Genomic DNA, 20,717 nt, shown 5'->3' on the forward strand with positions numbered 1-20,717 from the left:
AAAAAGATTTATTTTAATGACTATTTTTCACCTAAATTAATTGTTGTACATCCTTTAAGTATTGCACATACATTTCTTAACTACCAAATCAACATTTTTATTTTGAACAATCAACAATTTCCTGGAAAACGAGCATTGAAAAAAAGAAAGAAGAAAAGTAATCAGAAGCAAAGAAGAAGCACGTAGGATATTGCAAGAAGAAAAGAAGTCAAAGTAGCGAAATTGTTGTTCTGATCCCGAGCTCATGTGTCAGAGGTGAACGGTAAAAAAAATAGGAAAAAAATTCAAAAAATTCTGAATTTTCTTTTTACCGAACATTGACGATTGTTTTCATTGCTTGAAAAGTTTCATCATGAAATGTCATTTGTGAAAGACGTGGCAAAAGAAAATGATGCTCCAAAATGCATACTTTTTTTTGCCACGTTTTACAGAACAGCCGCGTCTGCCAAAGTAAAATCAAAGAAGTGGAGCAACCAGAAAAGAAGCAAAGAAGAAGAAACAACAATTCAAACCTTAAAAATCATGCACGCTTCAGGAAGCCTAGTGGACCGGCCCATTTTTTAGCCGCTTCAGGTGGCCCTTTCTCGCGTCAAGCAACACATAGTCGCGCCTGTATCTGAATTGCCTATTCAGATTTACTTTGTCACAAAGTTTCAAACATTCGGTTCTTTTTCCAGTCATGGTGTCATTCAGTATCGCTGATTATTATTTTTTGGAAGGCTGGTGGAATATATAGTCTGAAAGAAAAAAAGCAACGATCTTACAAACGATGACACTTTCTTTTTTTGCAGGGAACTGCTATCGTCGTGTTAAAATCTCGTACCCTTGGGTGCCACTTGTTTTATTTTGTTGAGATGGCGGTGTCACTTGTTAGGCAGTCAAGTAAAGTGACAGGCAATGCAGAAAGTCCCACATTGAAATTTGACGCGGCGAGACCCGTCCTTTGTCATCTACGTACCGGAGGAACAGCATCGTGACTGAAAAGCTTGTCATGTACTCCCTCCTTCCCATAATATAAGAGCATTTTTGACACTAGTGTAGTGTCAAAAACGCTCTTATATTATGGGACAGAGGGAGTAATTCCGAACGAAGGGAGTACGTACCTGACCACTTCCGTTCTCCAGCATGACGACGCTAACAATGGCCTGGGTAGATCCCCGGTTTTGATTTTTGAAGAAAAAGAAACAATGGGTAGACCACTACGTGTGCACACTGACTAAATCATGCGTTGCAGCGCATGTGGCCATAAACCCTTTTTTTCCTGTATGAATCAACATTCAACGCTTACATTTTCTTGTAATTTTTTTATTGGTCCCATGTCATTTTCTTTGAAAAAGGGTGAGGACGATCTGTCTTTCTATTGAGTAGATAAGTAGATCATGCGGACGGGGTACGGTAAACATATTTCAGGACTATACACCAGCCAGCTGAAAGCCTGAAACAAGGGAAAACTCTAAGATGCTGGAACCTGCAACACAGAGACCACACAGGATAGTTCAACTGTTGCTGACTGAATACAACAAGTTGCCACCAAAGGAAACGACGACAGTCCACCGAGAGAAGGCTATGTGCAACAAAACAATGGAGTCCATGCTGCAAAGCCGGCCATTTTTGTCCCGAGAAGGAAATTTGGACCCGGCAGCCCTTGTATACTAATGAAATACAGCACAGCTTGAGGATAAAGAATTCACAACTAACTATTCATGGAACTGACCAGAACCTGACACTTCCGTATTCATTAAACTATAGCAGTAAATCGCTTCCTCTGGAGGGTGCACTGCTGGTGGATTCCTATAACAGCATTCACCTGTGATCATTCAAAGGAAAGATCAACCTGAGTGCCTCGAGCCTGCAACCAATATGGAGGCCCGCTCCACCTCCCTGCTTCTACTGACTTTGATGATCCATCTGCTTTCGCGCGTCTTGGCCCGCGAATTCCTCTCGCCGGGCTCCTCACTCTCCGTCGAGGATGGCTCCGGCATGCTCCATTCACCAAACGGCGCTTTCACCTGCGGCTTCCACAACATCTCCCCAAACGCCTCCGTCTTCTCCGTCTGGTTCGCCGACACGGCCGAGAAGACCGTCGTCTGGAGCGCAAACCATCTCCGCCCCGTCTACTCCTGGGGATCCCGGGCCGTGCTGCACACCGACGGCAGATTGGTTGTGGAAGACTACAATGGCCAGCCCGCGTGGGAAAACAATGTCAGCTCTTCATCAGAGGCCGAGCAAGCCCGGCTGTTGGACACGGGCAACCTCGTCGTCAGCGGCCAAGGTGATATCATTCTGTGGCAAAGCTTTGATTCTCCTACTGACACGCTGCTGCCCAATCAGAGCATCAGTGCTGCTACAAAGCTGGTGTCCACTCATAGGTTACTTGTTCCGGGGCACTACAGCTTCCATTTCGACGATGCGCATTTGCTCTCACTGTTTGACGATGAGAAGAACATCTCTTTTATCTATTGGCCAAAGCCTGATCTTGCTACCTGGGCAAGGCAACGAAACCCATTTAGTACCACCACCGTTGGGGTCCTTGATAGCTGGGGGTATTTCCTTGGGAGTGATGATTTGACTTTCAAGTCTACTGACTGGGGTCCCGGGATTATGAGGAGGCTAACGTTGGATTATGATGGCAACCTCCGATTATACAGTCTAGAAAACCGGAAATGGTCGGTCACATGGATAGCATTTCAGACCTGCTTCGTGCACGGTCTGTGTGGTATGAATGGAATATGTGTGTATACACCTAGGCCTGCTTGTGCATGTGCCCCTGGACACGAGGTCATCGACCCAAGTGACCGGAGCAAAGGTTGCCGGCCGAAGTTCAACCTCAGTTGTAATGGGCAGGAGATGAAATTTGTGAAGCTACCCTCCACTGACTTCATAGCTTATGATCAAAGTAAGCGCAGCTTAGTTTCCTTTGATACTTGCAAGCAGATATGCATGAATGACTGCAGTTGCAAAGGTTTCTCATACTGGCAAGGAGGTGGATCCTGCTATCCAAAGTCATCCCTTGTTGGTGGTGTAACCAGCCCAGGTTTACCTGGTTCTATCTATCTCAAGCTTCCAAAGACAGTACAGGTCTCAGGGTCCTCAATTCCTCAATCGCAGCCTTTTGGTCCCACATATGCTCCTAACTGTAGTGCAAAGAACAAATATTTCACTGCAGATTTTCCAGATATACCCAAGAGCAATCAGAGTGGATCAAAGTATTTGTACTTCTATGGGTTCTTATCAGCGATATTTTGTGTGGAGGTAATGTTCGTGGCATTAGGATGCTGGTTTATGCTGAGATTGGAGGGCAAGCAGTTAACAGGAGTATGGCCAGCTGAGGTTGGCTATGAGATGTTAGCCAACCACTTCCGGAGATATACATACAAGGAGTTGCAGAGAGCAACTCGGAAGTTCAAGTATCAGATTGGGAGGGGCGCATCTGGTCTTGTGTACAAGGGGGTCTTGAAAGACAAGAGGGCGGTAGCAGTGAAAAGGTTGGCAGACATAAACCAAGGCGAAGAAGAATTCCAACATGAACTGAGTGTGATTGGAAGGATTTACCATATGAATCTGGTGAGGGTTTGGGGATTCTGTTCTGATGGTCCACACAGGATATTGGTTTTAGAGTACGTTGAGAATGGTTCATTGGATAAAACCCTGTTTAGTAGAAAGGGCTCACAGGTATTACTTCAATGGAATGAAAGATTTAAGATTGCTCTAGGGGTGGCAAAAGGATTGGCTTATCTTCATCATGAGTGCTTGGAGTGGGTTATCCACTGCGACCTGAAGCCTGAGAACATACTGTTGGATGAGAACTTGGAGCCAAAGATCACCGACTTTGGCCTTGCAAAACTTCTGAATAGGGGTGGATCCAACAAAAATGTATCTCGGATCCATGGAACTAGAGGTTATATAGCTCCTGAGTGGGTTTCTAGCCTCCCAATAACAGCAAAGGTTGATGTCTACAGCTTTGGAGTGGTTCTCCTAGAACTACTGAAGGGGGCTCGTGTTTCAGACTGGGCGTCAAATGCTGACGAAGAAGTGGAAATGGTCCTTCGAAGGGTCGTTAGGATGCTTGCAGAAAATCTGATGCTGGAGGGTAGCAAACAGTTATGGATTGCTGACTTCATTGACTCCAGGTTGAACCGCCAGTTCAATAACCTGCAAGCAAGAACAATGATCAAGTTGGCTGTTTCATGTGTAGAAGAAGATAGTAGAAAAAGACCCACAATGGAAAATGCTGTGCAGATGCTTCTTTCAGTTGATGAAGCCAGTGCCATAATGCAGCAGTATTCTACCAACTGAACAAAGAGTTTGGTGTTTGATATAGCATACAGCTTCGATGATTATCACTGGATCCAAAACAAGATATCTATGAAGTGTGTCCATGTAAATCAGGAACTGCATGAGCCACTTGTATGCCAATTTTCAGTTTCGACCACACTGTACAAGATTATGTAGTCTCATAATACTAATATTTGTGGAATCGTTATGCTAGCTTGTGTTGTAACAGATAAGATTTCGTGTGACCATGTGGTTTACCGTGAATGCACAATATTTTCACGTTTGTGGCATATTCTTTTTGAGAATACATGTTCATGGGTGTTGCGATTTTGGTTGAAACAACTGTACAAATATTCAGATCTAGTGAATCTTAGGACCACCTGTTTGCAAGCAAATTCCGTTAACACCTGTTTTGGTTATATCCAGGAGGCAAGGTCAATTGTTCAAGACGAATTATGTCACCTGTCTAACTAACAATACATAGTTCAGTCCTTTCGCCGGAAAAGGAAGTTCAGAGTCAGAATAATATTTAGCTCAATTTATCCTAAGGATTTCTTAAGCACAAATCAGATTCGTCATTCTTTCACCTTGACTTTTCCATTGTTGATAGAGTAATATGCGTATACATAAACATTTGGGGAAAGTAAAGAACCTTGCTGAGCCCTCAGTTGTGTCTGTTGAATCAAAGAACTGTGCCAAAATAGCAATTATAAACTTGCCTATTTATCTCCCAAGTTGGTTCCAATTCATGCTCTAGCAATTAGCTTGTACTTTTGGCGATTTTGAGAAACGGACAAAGAAATAACACAGGGACCAATAATTATATTATTTCTTGCTATATACTCCCTCCGTCCCATAATATAAGAACGTTTTTTACACTACACTAGTGTATAAAACGTTCTTATATTATGAGACGGAGGGAGTACTTATCAAGTGAGATTTTATCTACAAGTTAGACAAATGATCATATCATGTTTCGGAAGCATGAGGACTGCGTCTCTTTAAATTTGCAATTTTCGCTAACTATTTTTTGACCCAAACCAGCAGGAGCTCTGCTTTTGCATTATAGAAGAGGGAAACGAGGCGCAGGTTGAGCTTGCTTGCCTTCAAAAACTCTACAATTTCTTTCCTCCCACAAGTGTCAAGTTGTGTAAGCAGCATACGAAACTTCACTCCTGGTCTCCTTGCAAACCCCTCTGTTTAACTGGCGCCACAACATTTGACTGTTTGAGATCCCAGAGCAACGTCAGCCATCCTCTGATGAAAATGCAGCAGAAGGTGCACAGTCCGTTTCAGGCTCCGGGTCACACAAAAAGCACGCATTGTTGTGCGGTCAGTTGCGCGCCCCCAACCTGTCCGCCATCCAGTTTCTATTGTGAAGAAGCAACCAAACATAGAACTTTACTTTTCCCTCTGCCTTGATCTTCCAAAGCTGCTCCAGATGCGGCTGCTGGATTCTGCCAATCAATTGAACCTTCTTTTTTTTTTGGAAATTTCAAAAGACTGACGCTAGCCGTGAGATTCACTTTATGAGATCATCCTGATCCGAGAGCGCTGAACCAACTGATTTTTTTTTTCCAAAGCTTGATGTACTGGTAGAATTTTTCATAGTTTTCAGACAACATTTATATTTTATGTAAATTCAAAACACTATTTACATAAAGTTAAGTTTATGTATTTTCCTAAAATATGTGTCTTAAGCTTAGTACAACTTTGTACTAACACTTATTTTGGGACGGAGGGAGTAGCAAATAATGAAACCTACAAAGTTCAAACCATTTTCCATACAATACCATAAAAACATAGAACAGTAAAAAAATACTAAAAACAAAATACCTAAATATTATAGTAGTGGTGGGCCGAGCTAGGAGATCGCCACCGGTAAGGACTGTCCCACGGCTAATCTGAACCAGACTACTAGTGGTGAGTGCACTTTGTCGCCCGCCACAGGTATCTGGCCAGATTAACAATGGAGTGTGCCATTACTGAGAGCCCGCCTATAAGCAGTTTCCAGTAGTGTCCGTTGATGTGATTTGCGCCGGCAGAGGGCGTGTAGAGCCGTGTCTCCAGCGAGTCTTCCGGAATCCGGCCGATTTATTTGTGCCAGTGGTCAGTGGAGGATGTGTGGAGCCGTGTCTCCAGCGAGTCTGCCGAGATCCGGCCAGTTTATGTTTACGGTGCATCTGCCTGGGTTTGGCCGGCTTTCGTGGTCCTCAGGGCTTTGAAATATCCTTATTGGCGTTTTTTCCCTAGGGTGACGGTTTGCTTTGCAGATTACGATTGCCGGCGTCTCCTGGTCTGCATTGACTACTTCTCGGATGCTACTTCTGCAAGCTCCTGAGTTTCAATACTTTGCTCGCCGAGGCGACATCGAGCTATGCTCACGACGCGCCACTTGTGGATGCAGGAGAAAGAAGACTTCGGCACCCACAACATTTTAAATGTAATTTTATTTTCTGTAAAGGTGTATTTGTAAGGACCTGTGATACTTAATATATGGCTTTGTGCCTTTTTTAAAGAACTAGGACAATGCTAGTGCATTGCAACGAGATATAAATATTTTAGTATGTTAGCTCGTGATTTATCTGCCCATATTAATATGATTGTGTAAATAAATATTTATCAAATTATGCGCTTGATTTACTTTATACTCACTCCGTTCCTTTATATAAGGTGTATTTGTTTCTTTGATAAAATTCCACAATGTAAGGTACATTTCTTATTCCTCGTAATTCTGTCTTTAGCCCTCTAGAAAAAGGAAAGAATCTCTCCCCCGATTGCATGTATCTCTCATTATAGAGAAGAAAAGAAAGTATCTCTCCTCCGATTGCGTGTATCTCTTCCTTTTCAAGCCTAAATGATTTACTTGCCACTAATCGCCAAGGTTAATTTCGTCCTAAATTGTGTAAAATTATGTGTCTTGGTCACCGTGCCAAAAATTATACGCCTTGCATAAAGGAATGGAGGGAGTAGTTTGATGAGAAGTTTGGTAAGTAAATTAAGGTGGAATTGGCGCGGAAGGCAAGTAAACTAAGGTGATTGACTAACCCACGGGGAAGGTGCAAAAAAAAAGATCAAGCGCTACTTTTTTAAGTAAAAAAAATAGAGAAAAAGGCACTGCAGGGTCATCCGAAGAACTGCAGCAACAAACATTGCTAGCACTAGGAGGTGACTTGACATATTCCGTCCAAAATTCATGAAACGGATGCGAGGCGACAACATACTATTTTACCCATCGCATCTGCCATCTGCAGGATGCGCCTACCCGTCTCTGTCTGGGCCGGCCACCAGCCAAGACTGGTCCATTCCATGAGTTGAAAAGCCCGACTCCACCATTCACGCATCGCCGGCTGACTGACCTTTCGTCTAATTGGAAAACAAAGTCCACCTCCTTATCTCTTGCCTACTTGCTTTACATGACTCTGTCTAAGAGCTTCAGCAAAGTTGTGCCCCTGCCCAGCTTTGCTACATTCTGCAGTTGTACTCTGATCGGCAGCTTGTCAATTTACCCGGGCAAGGTACTGTACTACTCCCTACTTTTAGCTTGTTATTGGCATGAACTGGAATTAAGCATGATTTCCTATAGCTCTAGTATGTTGTTTGTTCGAAATCTAACAAATATCTCTGACTCCAGTATGTTGTTTGTTCGAAATCTAGCAAATATCTCTGACTCCAGTATGTTGATGTTGTTTGTTAACGAAGCTTGCCTCGTGTTTGTAAGAGGCAACCCTAACACATGTTATGCATGCTTTGCCAGCCTGCCGGATAAGCCGCGTCCTGTATTTTTGTGGAATTGTCTCTTCAGGTTGGTCAGATGGCAAGCATACTAGATTATCTTGTTAAATCATGTGCCAAGAAGTTGGAAGCTATCATTACAGATGAGGCAGTTCTGATTCTAGGAGTACAAGAAGACCTCAAACAAATGCAGCGAACAATGACCCAGATACAATGCTTTCTTGATGATGCCGAACAAAGGAGAACACGAGAGTCAGCAGTTAATAACTGGCTTAGTGAGCTGAGAGGTGATATGTATTATGCCGACGATATTGTCGACTTAGCGAGATCTGAAGGTGGGAAGCTTCTACTAGAACGGGATCCTTCATCATCATCAAGAAAGGCAACTAGTACATGCAGTGGCCTTCCGTTTCTCAATTGCATCTCTCCTATTCAGAAGCGTCACAAGATTGGTGTTCAAATCCGGGACTTCAATGCTCAACTTGACAAGATTTCAAAGTTGGGTGAAAGATTTCTCAAGCTTGAAAATATGCAGCCTAAACCACAAGCTCTGACTGTGAAGCATGTAAGAACTAGCCACCTTGTGGAGCCTAATCTTGTGGGAAAGGAAACTTTACATGCTTGCAAAAGTTTGGTTGAACTGGTTCTTGCACACAAGGGAAAGAAGCCATACAAGGTTGGTATTGTTGGAACAGGAGGGATTGGGAAGACAACTCTAGCCCAAAAAGTATATAATGACCGAGAATTAAAAGGAACCTTTAGCAACCAAGCATGGATATGTGTTTCTCAGGAGTACTCTGAAATATCTCTTTTGAAGGAAGTTCTGCGGAATTTTGGGGTACCCCATGAGCAAGATGAAACTGTGGGAGAGCTCAGCAGCAAGCTTGCAGTCGCCATCACATATAAAAGTTTCTTCATTGTGTTGGACGATGTTTGGCAGCCTGCGGTCTGGACCAATTTACTGAGAACTCCATTACATGCTGCTGCAAGAGGAGTAATTCTAGTGACCACTCGGCATGATACAGTTGCACATGCAATTGGCGTAGAAGATGTACATCGAGTTGAATTGATGTCAGCAGATATAGGGTGGGAGCTGCTTTGGAAGAGTATGAACATTGATGAAGAAAGAGATGTGGAAAACCTTCGGAATATAGGGGTAGAAATTGTCCATAAATGTGGTGGACTTCCTCTCGCAATCACGGTTACTGCTAGTGTTCTAGCAACTAAAGAGAAAAGTGAGAGGGAATGGAGAAAGGTTGCAAAAAGAAGTGCTTGGTCTAGGGGTAATCTTCCTACTGAGCTCAGAGGTGCCCTGTATTTGAGTTATGATGATCTACCACTGCATCTGAAGCAATGTTTCCTCTATTTAGCCTCATATCCAGAAGATTTCCGCATGAGTCGTGATGATCTTATCAGGTTCTGGGTTGCTGAAGGTTATGTGGAGGAGCATGAAGAACAACTTCAAGAAGATACAGCCGAAGAATATTACTATGAGTTGATACATAGGAACCTCCTACAACCAGACCATTTATATGCAGACCATAGTTGGTGCAAGATGCATGATCTTTTAAGGCAGCTTGCTCAACATATATCTGGAGAAGAAAGTTTTTGTGGAGATCCACAATCATTGGGGCCTAAAACTTTGTCCAAGTTAAGACATGTTTCAATCGTCACTAACAAGGATTATGCAGCACTGCCCAATATGGACAAAGAGATGATTAGAGCAAGGACACTGTTAATTTTTTCTACCAAGAGATCAAGTGTTGAGAATACAATTTTCAGGAGACTTTCGTGCATTCGTGTTTTAGATCTGACTAATTCATCGATTTAAAGCATTCCAGATAGCATTGGAAGTTTGATCCATCTAAGACTACTTGATATTAATGATACAAACACATCTTATCTTTCGGAGTCCATCGGTTCCCTCATAAACCTTCAGACACTGAACCTGGAAAGGTGCAAAGCTCTGCACAGTCTTCCTTTGGCGATCACTGAATTGTGCAATCTAAGGCGCCTTGGTCTGACAAGTACTCCAATAAATCAGGTTCCAAAAGGTATTGGCAGATTAGAGTTCCTCAATGATTTAGGAGGATTTCCTATTAGCAACACAAGATGGATGGAAGTTGGAAGAGTTGGAACATCTCTCACAGCTAAGGCAGCTTGCTATGATTAACTTGGAAAGAGCAACTCCTCGTACTAGACATTCATTGCTAGCAGACAAGAAATACCTCAAACGTTTGAGACTATATTGCAGAGTTACATATGAACCAGATTCAGAAGATGTTGAAAATATTGAGAAGATCTTTGAGCAGCTAAGCCCTTCACACAACCTGGAATATCTAGTCATTGATGGATTCTTTGGCCGGCGGTACCCCACATGGCTTGGTACCACCCATGTGTCGTCACTTATATACTTGACACTCAGAGATTGCAATTCATGTGTACATCTTCCATCAATCGGGCAGCTGCCCAGCTTGAGATATCTGAAAATTCATGGAGCAGCAGCAGTTACAAAGATTGGACCCGAATTTGTTAGCTGCAGGGGGGCTAATCCCACATCCACGGATGCAGTTGTTGCTTTCCCCAAGCTTGAAACGTTGAGAATTCAGGATATGCCCAGCTGGGAGGAATGGTCCTTTGTTGAAGAAGGGGAAGGGGATGGAACTGTTGAGATGCGAAAGGGGGAAGCCTTGTCTTCAAAGATGCAGATGCTGCCACGCTTAAAATTGCTGATACTTGAAGGCTGCCCCAAGCTGAGAGCTCTCCCGCGACAGCTTGGACAGGAGGCAACCAGCTTGAAATCCCTCCATTTAAAAGGAGCAAGCTGCTTGAAGGTGTTGGAGGACTTCCCGTTCCTCTCTGAGATGATTGTGATCGCTGGATGCCAAGTCCTGGAGAGGGTTTCAAACCTTACTAAACTGAGAGAGCTCCGTGTGACAGGTTCTCCAAACTTGAACTTAAAGTTTGTTGAGGGATTGAGTTTGCAGCAGCTGTGGCTGGATGCACAACATCTCTACCCTGTTGGCGCCGGGGCTTCAAGAGCAGCACAGGAAACTTAACGGCGAGGACATGGGTGTCTGCCTACACTACACCTACTCCCTCTGTTAACAAATATAGACATTCAAACTTTTTTGTGAATCGGATGTATATAGACACGTTTTAGTGTATTTGTTCACTCATTTCAGTCCATATGTAATCCATATTGAAATATGCAAAACATCTTATATTTGTAAACGGATGGAGTAGATGGCAGCGGAGACGCAAGGTACGAGCACTGGTTAGACATCTAATCTTCTTATTTGGTCTGCCATTCTGCCCTGTTAGATCGTGCATCTAGTGCTCTGCTCAGGCTATGTGTAGTATTTTCTTACATAAGTACAAATTCATGACCCTCTAAGGTTGAAATTGAATTTGCGTACCTTCCATAATATAGTGCAGTCAATCAAGATAAATGCAGAGATTATTCTTCAACTATCATACCTTGTACTCTTTGGTGTTCCTACTACTGGTACTGACCGACACCATACATATCGATGGGGTTGCTAAAAAACTAGCAATGCACACGAAACTACGAAGCTCGTCTTACGGTCCTAACGAATATTGATGCTGCAAAGCCTATTGTGATGTTTAAGTCTGATGTGCTTCACTAATGTACATATCCATGTCCAAAAGTAGCTTACCATTAAGATGAGATCGGTTGGAAGAATTTTTCAGCGAAAATGCTGTCAGCGCAGCTTTTCATTGATAATTGGGGGGGTAGGGGGGTTTGTTACAGAGAATTTACAAGTCCATACTACAGTCAGTTGGACACGCCATCACCATTACAATGATTAGCCCTTGTCTTAGTCAGGTTCCCTAGGTCTAATTAACAGCGAGTTTGCCTTACACCGACCCACGGCCTGCATTACTCCTGCTTCCTCGATTATCCTTCCCACCACTGTCCTCACCGGCGAATGTTGGTTCTTGAAGATTCTAGCGTCGCGTTCGTTCCATGTTGTCCACCATACCAACTGGACCAGGGTAGTCCACTGCTTCGGTTGGAAGAATAAACTGTTGTATGCCAGTATATGGATACTTGCAGGATTCAAATTGTTCCTCAACTAGTTGCGTCTCTGTTCCATCTTTGAACTAACCAAAGCACACATTCTTGTTCAGATTATCCTCTCGAGAGGTCATAACATCTGCACATAAACCTTTTCTGCTTGTACATGTAAACTCATACTCAACTGGGTGCTTCCATAAACCGAGATTACAGACACTAATTTTGATGAAGTGCACGACTATAACTCTGTAGCACTATGCTCATGCAGGATGTCTACATACGTAGTAACTTGTTCAAGATTTTGAGACGCGGAGACCGGAGTGGAACGCTTGAAAAACATCCGTCGGCAGTCCCGTGGTCATTACATCCGCGAACTGTTGGCGTGTTGGCACACGAAGAACACGGAAGTCGCCGAGCGCAATGCGCTCACGGGCTGGTGAAAGGGCACAGCAGCAGAAGGTGCACAGGCCGTTTCAGGCTCCCCGTCACACAAAAAGCAAACATTGTTGCGCAGCCAGTTGTGCGCCCCCAACCTGTCCGCTGTCCAGTTTCGATTCTGAAGAAGCAACAAAACATAGAACTTTACTTTTCCCTCTGCCTTGATCTTCCAAAGCTGCTCCAGATGCGGCTGCTGGATTCTGCCAATCAATTAGCACATTTAGCAGAATAACTGACGCTAGCCGTGAGATTCACTAGATGAGATCATCCTGATCCGAGAGCTGAACCAACTGAACTGTTTTCCAAAGCTTGAAGTACTGGTAAATTTTCTCCTCCCTGTTGACTCTCTGAAGGCTCCTCATCCATTGTTGCATCCATAGTACTCCCTCCGTTCCTAAATATAAGTCTTTTCAGAGATTTCAATAAGAACTACATACGGATGTATATAGACATATTTAAGAGTGCAGATTCACTCATTTTGCTCCGTATGTTAGTCATATTGGACTCTTTAAAAAGACTTATATTTAGGAACGGAGGGAGTAACATCTTTGACCGACAGATTATTATTTTTCGCCATGCGGGGGGAACAATAGCATGAGCTATCTCACACAGCACCATCCCCTGCATCCTGCAACCACTTCATGCCAGAATTTCGCTTTTTACAGTTGCCCGATACAATATTCGAGCAGGCAGCAAACAGGGACCTGCACGCCTTTCGAAGGCCTAGGCAGCGCAACCTCAATGCACGGATATAGCATACAGTATCCCTGATTCCGAGTCCCAATACTTCCTTTGGACGCACAAAACTTATGCGGTGTTGTGTTGTTCTGGTGAGAATAATCACGACTCTGAGCTATTGAACTTGTTGTCCATTGCATACTTTCAGTTTTTCATTTGTGGACAAAACGGCCGTCATGAAAATCCTGGTTCAGTCACACAAAGGGCAGCCCGGGAACAAATCTAGGGAGTCAAACAAGCATGTCACCACCTCCATAGCACCTTTTTTTTTAGTAAACCGATTCCCAAGCTGAAGGCCCCAGGATGAAGTACCACGGAACTTTGCGTCGACCGGTGTTACCGGACCCCAAGAAGCCATTAGCGGAACTCACTAGGGAAGTGGGAATGCAGCACGGCGATTCAAGCAGGGGAGAGTGAGTGACCTGTGGAGCGGAAGCGGAAGCGGAGCGCTGGTTCTGCGATCGGCGGCGACCTCGCCGGCACGGTGCGCAGGTCGGGTGGGGACCCGTCGAGGAGGCGACGAGGGGAACACGAAGGGGCCGAGGCCCGAGGCCTGGGATGGCGGTGTGGCAAGGGGTTCAGGTGGGCCTAGCGGGTCGAGACGGCAGCTGAGTATGGGCTGTATGATGGGCCGCGACTGAAAATTAAGGGCCTCTTTGATTCGCAGGATCGTCAAAATGAAGGAATAGAAAAAAATGCAGGAATGTTCTAAAAAAATGCAGGAATAGGATGGCATGTCCCATAGTATTCTACAGGATTTGAAAGAATGTTTAATAGCACAGGAAAAACAAAGGAATTCTATAAAGAAGTTTGAGTGGATGGAAATTTTCCTCCAAAATGTAGTACAAATGGATCCTATGAAAAAATTCCTAAGGATGCCAATCCTACGAATCAAACAAGCATCACAAGAAAAATTTCTAAGGGTTCAAATCCTTCAAAAATCCTATGCAATTCCTTTGAATCAAAGAAAGCCTAAAGCTTCCCACTTGAATGAATTGCACGCCAGACACCTCAAAAAAAAGAGAATGGAATTGCACGCCCCGCCGTTTGGACGCTATGAGGTGTGGGCACTCGTACCATTCAAAAAAGAGCAATGTTTACGAGCTGGTCTGATTTGGCAATGTTTGATTGGATTAGTTGGAAATGTTAAGATTAATTACAAATGTAATTAGGGAAAATCTCCCCTTGCCCAACCGCCGTGCGGTTGCCTCCCGCACAGACGCATTTGGTCTGAAACCGACGTCTTGTCCGAACCGTTGTATCCCTCCAGACCATATAAATGGCATTCTGTAACCATCGATGAGATCAATCAATCACTTTGATTCGAAACACGTTATCAGCACGTAGAACAGCCAGCGAGAGCGAGAACAACAGAGAAAGAAAGAAGGGAAGGAGCACCTTGCCGCCGTCTCCTTCTTCCTCCGCCTGATCCGCGAGGACGGCCGTCGGAGCCGCCTCATTGCCCGTCGCCGTCATGGAGTTGGTGGCCTCCGTCGTCACCGTCATCGGATGCAAGCCATCCGCCGGTTCGGCCGCAGCGCCGCTGGACGTGGTGCCCCTGGCGGCCTCTGCGCCGCTGGACGCGGACATCGCGCCGCCGGACACACTGAACACGGTGCTCACCACGTCCCGCTCGTGACCAGGGGTTGACCCGTGGCTCGCAGCCGGCCCAAGCGCCGCCGCCGCGCCCGCACCGCCCCCTGGGTCCCCGCCTCCACCCTCTCCTCCACCGGCCGAGTGGCTTGTGCCGCCCGATGCCCGCGGCCGAGGCCGTTGGCCCGCACGGCTACGTCCCCGTGCCTATGCGCACTGTCGTGGACGCGGAGGAGGCACTCGCCTTCATCTCGGCGCCAACCGGCGCCTCCGGTGTCGTCCGTCACGGTGCCGGGATGGAGGGCATCGCCACAACCACTCCGCCGCAGTCGGAGATGGACGCGGGATCCAGCATCTGCGCGGAGAGGCGCTTCGGCCGCCTCTTCGAGCGCGTCATCGCCGCCATCAGCCGCCGCGACGGCTTGTGGGATCCGTCAGGCCTCGGCCTCGCTCCCGCCCTGCCGCGTGGAGTGCGCACCGACCCCGTCGTGGTCGCCTCTTCCTCCGACGAGGAGGCTCCCTCCGTCGTACGCCGGTGATCACCGGAGATGTGTGGGAGCCCGCGGCCCTCACTCTGCTCGCCGGCGGCTGGACTCCTAGTCCTCGTGACCACGGGTGGTGGGGTGGACCGATGGTGTGCGGGTCGGGGGTAGGGGAAATCTTATCCCGTAACCGCTCCCTTCCCTCCCCCCTCCTAAGCGGTGGCAGGAGTGGGCCGGCCAAAGGCCGTGGCGGCCCATGCTCAGGCGCCCCGGCTGCCTCTCTGCAGGATTTTTTTCTCTGTTTAGTAGTACTAGTTAGTACTAATTATTGTATTAGTGCAATGTTAGACTATATCTAGTTTGACTACTTACATTCTAGTCCTTATTCTAGATTTATTCTAGTTAGGATTTATGTAATTAGGTGTGTTTATATTATGCAATGGCTTGATAATATAAATAAAGTACCGAATTTCATTCGGGAAGAATGACATGTTCCATGTGTTTACCACATTTCGTTTTTATTGAACATGTTTTTGTGATTGAGATCATCTTCTCTCGCATATCAAACTTGCAAATTTTTGAATATTTCTCCCTCGGCTTATTTGGAATCACAAGGTAATGAGTTGGGATCTATTGCTCATTTGCAGACTATCCTCTCTTACTGTGAGGTCTACGCTTCGTCAATCTCGACAAACGATTACCTTCAACGCGTATTCCTTATATTTAAATTGTAGCATAAGGTAATGGCCATGCAGTCGATTACTGTGAAGATCTAAATGATATTCAATGTGTTATGTTCACACAATTGAGGTTGAGAATCAATTCAAGTTTTCACTTGAGCATTAAGTTTGCAACATCATTACTATTCATTACAATAGTAGTGTGTTTCTATTGAGTACAATGTATTCCGAAATGTATATATCTCCATGTTCGCCACATGTCGAGATTAATACATCTATTTGCAATTGAAATTTTCAATTTCATGCAAATACAGATGCAAAATTCAAAGTGATTTCGTCAAGTTGATGCTTGGAATCACAAAGTAGTCATACGGATCTACCGCCTACACAGATTATCGATGACTACTGATAAAGCCTACATTTTGTCATTGTCGACATTATGATTGCTTTAGAAAGTGCTCTCCCACACATTTTACTAAGTCATGACATAAGTCATTATGAGTGAGCATCTACTAATTTCATCAGATTATACTTTTTAGTGCGGCGAGATCTACTCCATTTTGGAGATTATCTTCAAGGTGTCATATTTAGCAATTTGAGATTCACACTAATGGTTTCAAGATAACTTCTTGAAATACCCATTAATTTTGCTAAGTTCATTACAACATCAACCATGATGGTCTTTAATTTACTAACCGTAAATTGATTATCTCTGGTTTACCCATAGCGGGAACAAATGGCTTCAGAATTTGAGGCATTCGCCCTCAATGGCCACCACTGCCCTATCTGGGCCATGGACATCATGATCGCTCTTGTGTCTCGTGGGATAATATGTGCAATCCTTGATTCACCTCTGGTCAGAATGACACCGCTAACAGAAAAATGTTGTCTTATATATCATAAGGCATTAGATTCAGATCTCAGCATCTGGCTATTCTGTATCAGCAATTCCTGGGATACAATGAACCTCGAGGGCAAAGGTTTGAAGCTCGCTTCAAACTTCAACCCGACATCACAAATGATGACAAGACCTTATGAGCACGGAGAATGTGATGGTTGAATATCCCTCAACCGACATGTTTGGAGACTATGAATAGTCTTTCAATCTCCTGAGCGGTCAATATAATTAATCTCCATTTACAATGTTGTAACAACAACATAAGTATTGTTGTCGTCATATATTGTATATCACAATATATTGTATCAGCACTTTGGTACAAATACATTTGTATGTATTCTATATATCTGAGTGATTTTCGTATTGAGAATCTTCATGTCTATATATAGATTTCTACGGGGGTCCATCTGATGAAAGATGATTTGTGCCTTGTGGACATATGCACCACAAACTCTATACTCAGGGAAGTGAAATGTTTCCACTCTCATTGAAAGAAAGGAGATATTTTAAAACCGCTAGACGCGATGAGGTATTTGTTGGCTCAACTGGAGCCATATTTATTGTCCCTGTGGGTACTCGAGTAACATTAGGATGCTTTATTGCTTCCGGGTTTAGCTCGTACCCTACTAAACTATAGAGGTATCCGTCAAAATAGTTTCCATAGCGAAACTTATGATGACAACAAAGAGGAATATCTTCTCTTTACCATATGCAACGGATATGGCAAGCACATTCTCTATGTATCATTGGCATTGCACTACACATACTACAAAACCTGTGGCACATGTTGCGTATGAGATAGTTTTCCAGAGTGTCTTTTGCATGACAAACTTGGCATTCCTACTTTGGTCATCATTGACATTGGGTTGAAACCGAAACTATCAGCAATTCCAGTGGTTTATGATTATTATGATACTAAATTCTAACAATATTTGGATTTTGTGTGCACTACACGTGACACAGGGAAGCTAATTTTAAGCCTCGTGCACCTTAAAGTCTACGCTGAACCACTCAGACTCCTTGAATGCATCAAGTTGAGGTAAATGGCTCTCCCCATCCATTGACTAGACTATTCAGGTATTCCATGGTTCTAAAAGACATATCTACATGATGGTCTTAAATGTGTGCTTTATTCACACAAAACCATTGGCTCATTATCCTGACATTGATTTCAAGCAAATCGAATGGATAACATTGCAGAATTCTCCTTGAGTGCCTTCTCTATGGCCCTTGGATTGAAGTTTAGCAATTTGTCCTAATGTCTAGACTCAAAATGGTTTGGTAGAATCCTATCCAAAGGGTTAAACTCATTGCATTATCTTTACTTTGGAATTGCAATTTGCCAACTTTACGTTGGAGTCATACAGTCTTACACACTCATGACCAAACTGCATAATATTATTCCCCTCTATCTTTGATACGTGGAAATCTACCAAGTATTTCCTATCTGCGGTAATTCGGTTACACACCGATATTACCACCCCGACATACACCATTGGCCCCTCAACATATAGTTGGGATCTATGTGAGGAATAACTGTATTACCGTCAATACCTCAAGCCCCTCACATGGGGAGTTATTCAAGGCCAGTATGTTGATTCAATGAGGAACATTTCTAGGCATTAGGGGGATATTTCAAGTACCATAAAGAATGCCAGGAAATTAGTGGAATGTTCAACACATTTCTGCCTCAAATCCATGTACTCAAAGAGCTGAACCATGCGCTCAGAAGATTTGCAACATATTGCAAATAACCTGGCAGATTCATTTACTGACTATAAAGGTGTCACACAATCCTACAATAGTACGCCTGAAATAGTGGAGGTACCAACAAAATCCACTCCACTCCCCGTTCAAAGCAATAGGGGGAGATGTATGGTAGAAGTACATCAGGATTCAGCTTCTCGCAAGCAAGGATATCAAGGCATGTGAATCAGTAAATGCAAGCCAAGTTCACGTTGACAGACACCTAATGGGTAGTATACACCCAGTGGATGGGAAACCTCCACCAACCCAGGTCATAGTGCACACAATGACCGGGACATCGGAATACCCGACTCAACTGCATTGGGAAACCGCGAGCAGTCACCATGGGTAACGATATTTCCATCAAATATAACCGAAAGTCTACAATTGTCGACATACATTTCTCAACTATATTGAAAAAACATTTAAGTGATTCAGATCCAAAGACCATGGCCATGGCAAAGTGTGAACAACACTCGGACTGAAGTCAAGCAAAGGGTATAATCTAGGTAGAAATGATCTTGCTCAATAATGGGAAGGTATTCATAAGCAATACCTACACCAGTTTTCTTCTGGAAACAGAAATGAGAACAATGAGGTGGTGAAACAAAGAGCAAGTATTGTAACACAAGGGTTCACGCAGATACCCAACTATTCTCCAGAGGTGGAATCTCATTCTGATAACTTATATCATTGGCAGTTCAAAATCATCTATCTCTACAGTTGATAGATGTAATGATTACATACCCATGTAGATCGCTAGATTCAGACATATATGATTGATTTCCGATGGAATCTCAATTCTGAATCGAAATACAAAATGCAACATACATTGTGTAAAATCGGTAAGCCACCATACGGCTTATTGTTGTCGGTACATATGGTACAACCGACGTAGTGAGATCCTTATACACAAGGATTTCTCCTACAATGATGATTATTCATGTTTGTATGTCTGCAATAACGACACATGTAATCTCTAAATGACGGAGTTTAAAATGAAGGATTTGGTTAAACCAAAATACTGCTCGTTACTACAACTTGAGCACCTTCATTCATACATTATGGTTATACTATATTGTCTATATCCATAATATATTGGAGAAATTCATTGTGGACAAATCTTATGTTGGAAATATGCCCTAGAGGCAATAATAAAATGGTTATTATTATATTTTCTTGTTCATGATAATTGTCTATTGTTCATGATATAAATGTATTAACCGGAGACCGTAATACATGTGTGAATATGTAGACCACAATATGTCCCTAGTAAGCCTCTAGTTGACTAGCTCGTTGATCAATAGATGGTTATGGTTTCCTGACCATGGACATTGGATGTCATTGATAATAGGATCACATCATTAGGAGAATGATGTGATGGACAAGACCCAATCCTAAGCATAGCACAAGATCGTGTAGTTCGTTCGCTAGAGCTTTTCTAATGTCAAGTATCATTTCCTTAGACCATGAGATTGTGTAACTCCCGGATACCGTAGGAGTGCTTTGGGTGTATCAAACGTCACAACGTAACTGGGTCACTATAAAGGTGCACTATAGGTATCTCCGAAAGTGTCTGTTGGGTTGGCACAAATCGAGACTGGGATTTGTCACTCCATATGACGGAGAGGTATCTTTGGGCCCACTCGGTAATGCATCATCATAACGAGCTCAATGTGACTAAGGAGTTAGTCACGGGATCATGCGTTACGGAACGAGTAAAGAGACTTGCCGGTAATGAGATTGAACGAGGTATGGGGATACCGACGATCGAATCTCGGGCAAGTAACATACCGATAGACAAAGGGAATTGAATACAGGATTGATTGAATCCCCGACATCGTGGTTCATCCGATGAGATCATCGTGGAACATGTGGGAGCCAACATGGGTATCCAGATCCCGTTGTTGGTTATTGGCCGGAGAACGTCTCGGTCATGTCTGCATGGTTCCCGAACCCGTAGGGTCTACAAACTTAAGGTTCGGTGACGCTAGAGTTGTTATGGGAAATAGTATGTGGTTACCGAAGGTTGTTCGGAGTCCCGGATGAGATCCCGGACGTGACGAGGAACTCCAGAATGGTCCAGAGGT

General features: G+C 43.9%; 1 protein-coding gene and 1 pseudogene across 1 annotated transcript; both read left to right on the top strand.

Annotated features, from left to right (window-relative positions):
* The first annotated feature begins 1,850 nt into the window (after positions 1 to 1,850).
* On the top strand, positions 1,851 to 4,660 carry LOC109731979 (putative receptor protein kinase ZmPK1). Its single transcript, XM_020291164.4, has one exon. The coding sequence runs from the start codon at positions 1,861 to 1,863 to the stop codon at positions 4,294 to 4,296; it is 2,436 nt and encodes an 811-aa protein (XP_020146753.1). The 5' UTR covers positions 1,851 to 1,860; the 3' UTR covers positions 4,297 to 4,660.
* Positions 4,661 to 7,629: 2,969 nt separating this feature from the next.
* LOC109731980 (putative disease resistance protein RGA4) lies at positions 7,630 to 11,244 on the top strand (annotated as a pseudogene).
* Positions 11,245 to 20,717: the final 9,473 nt, after the last annotated feature.

Source organism: Aegilops tauschii, chromosome 7, assembly GCF_002575655.3.
Source record: "Aegilops tauschii subsp. strangulata cultivar AL8/78 chromosome 7, Aet v6.0, whole genome shotgun sequence".
Classification (NCBI taxonomy): Eukaryota; Viridiplantae; Streptophyta; class Magnoliopsida; order Poales; family Poaceae; genus Aegilops; species Aegilops tauschii.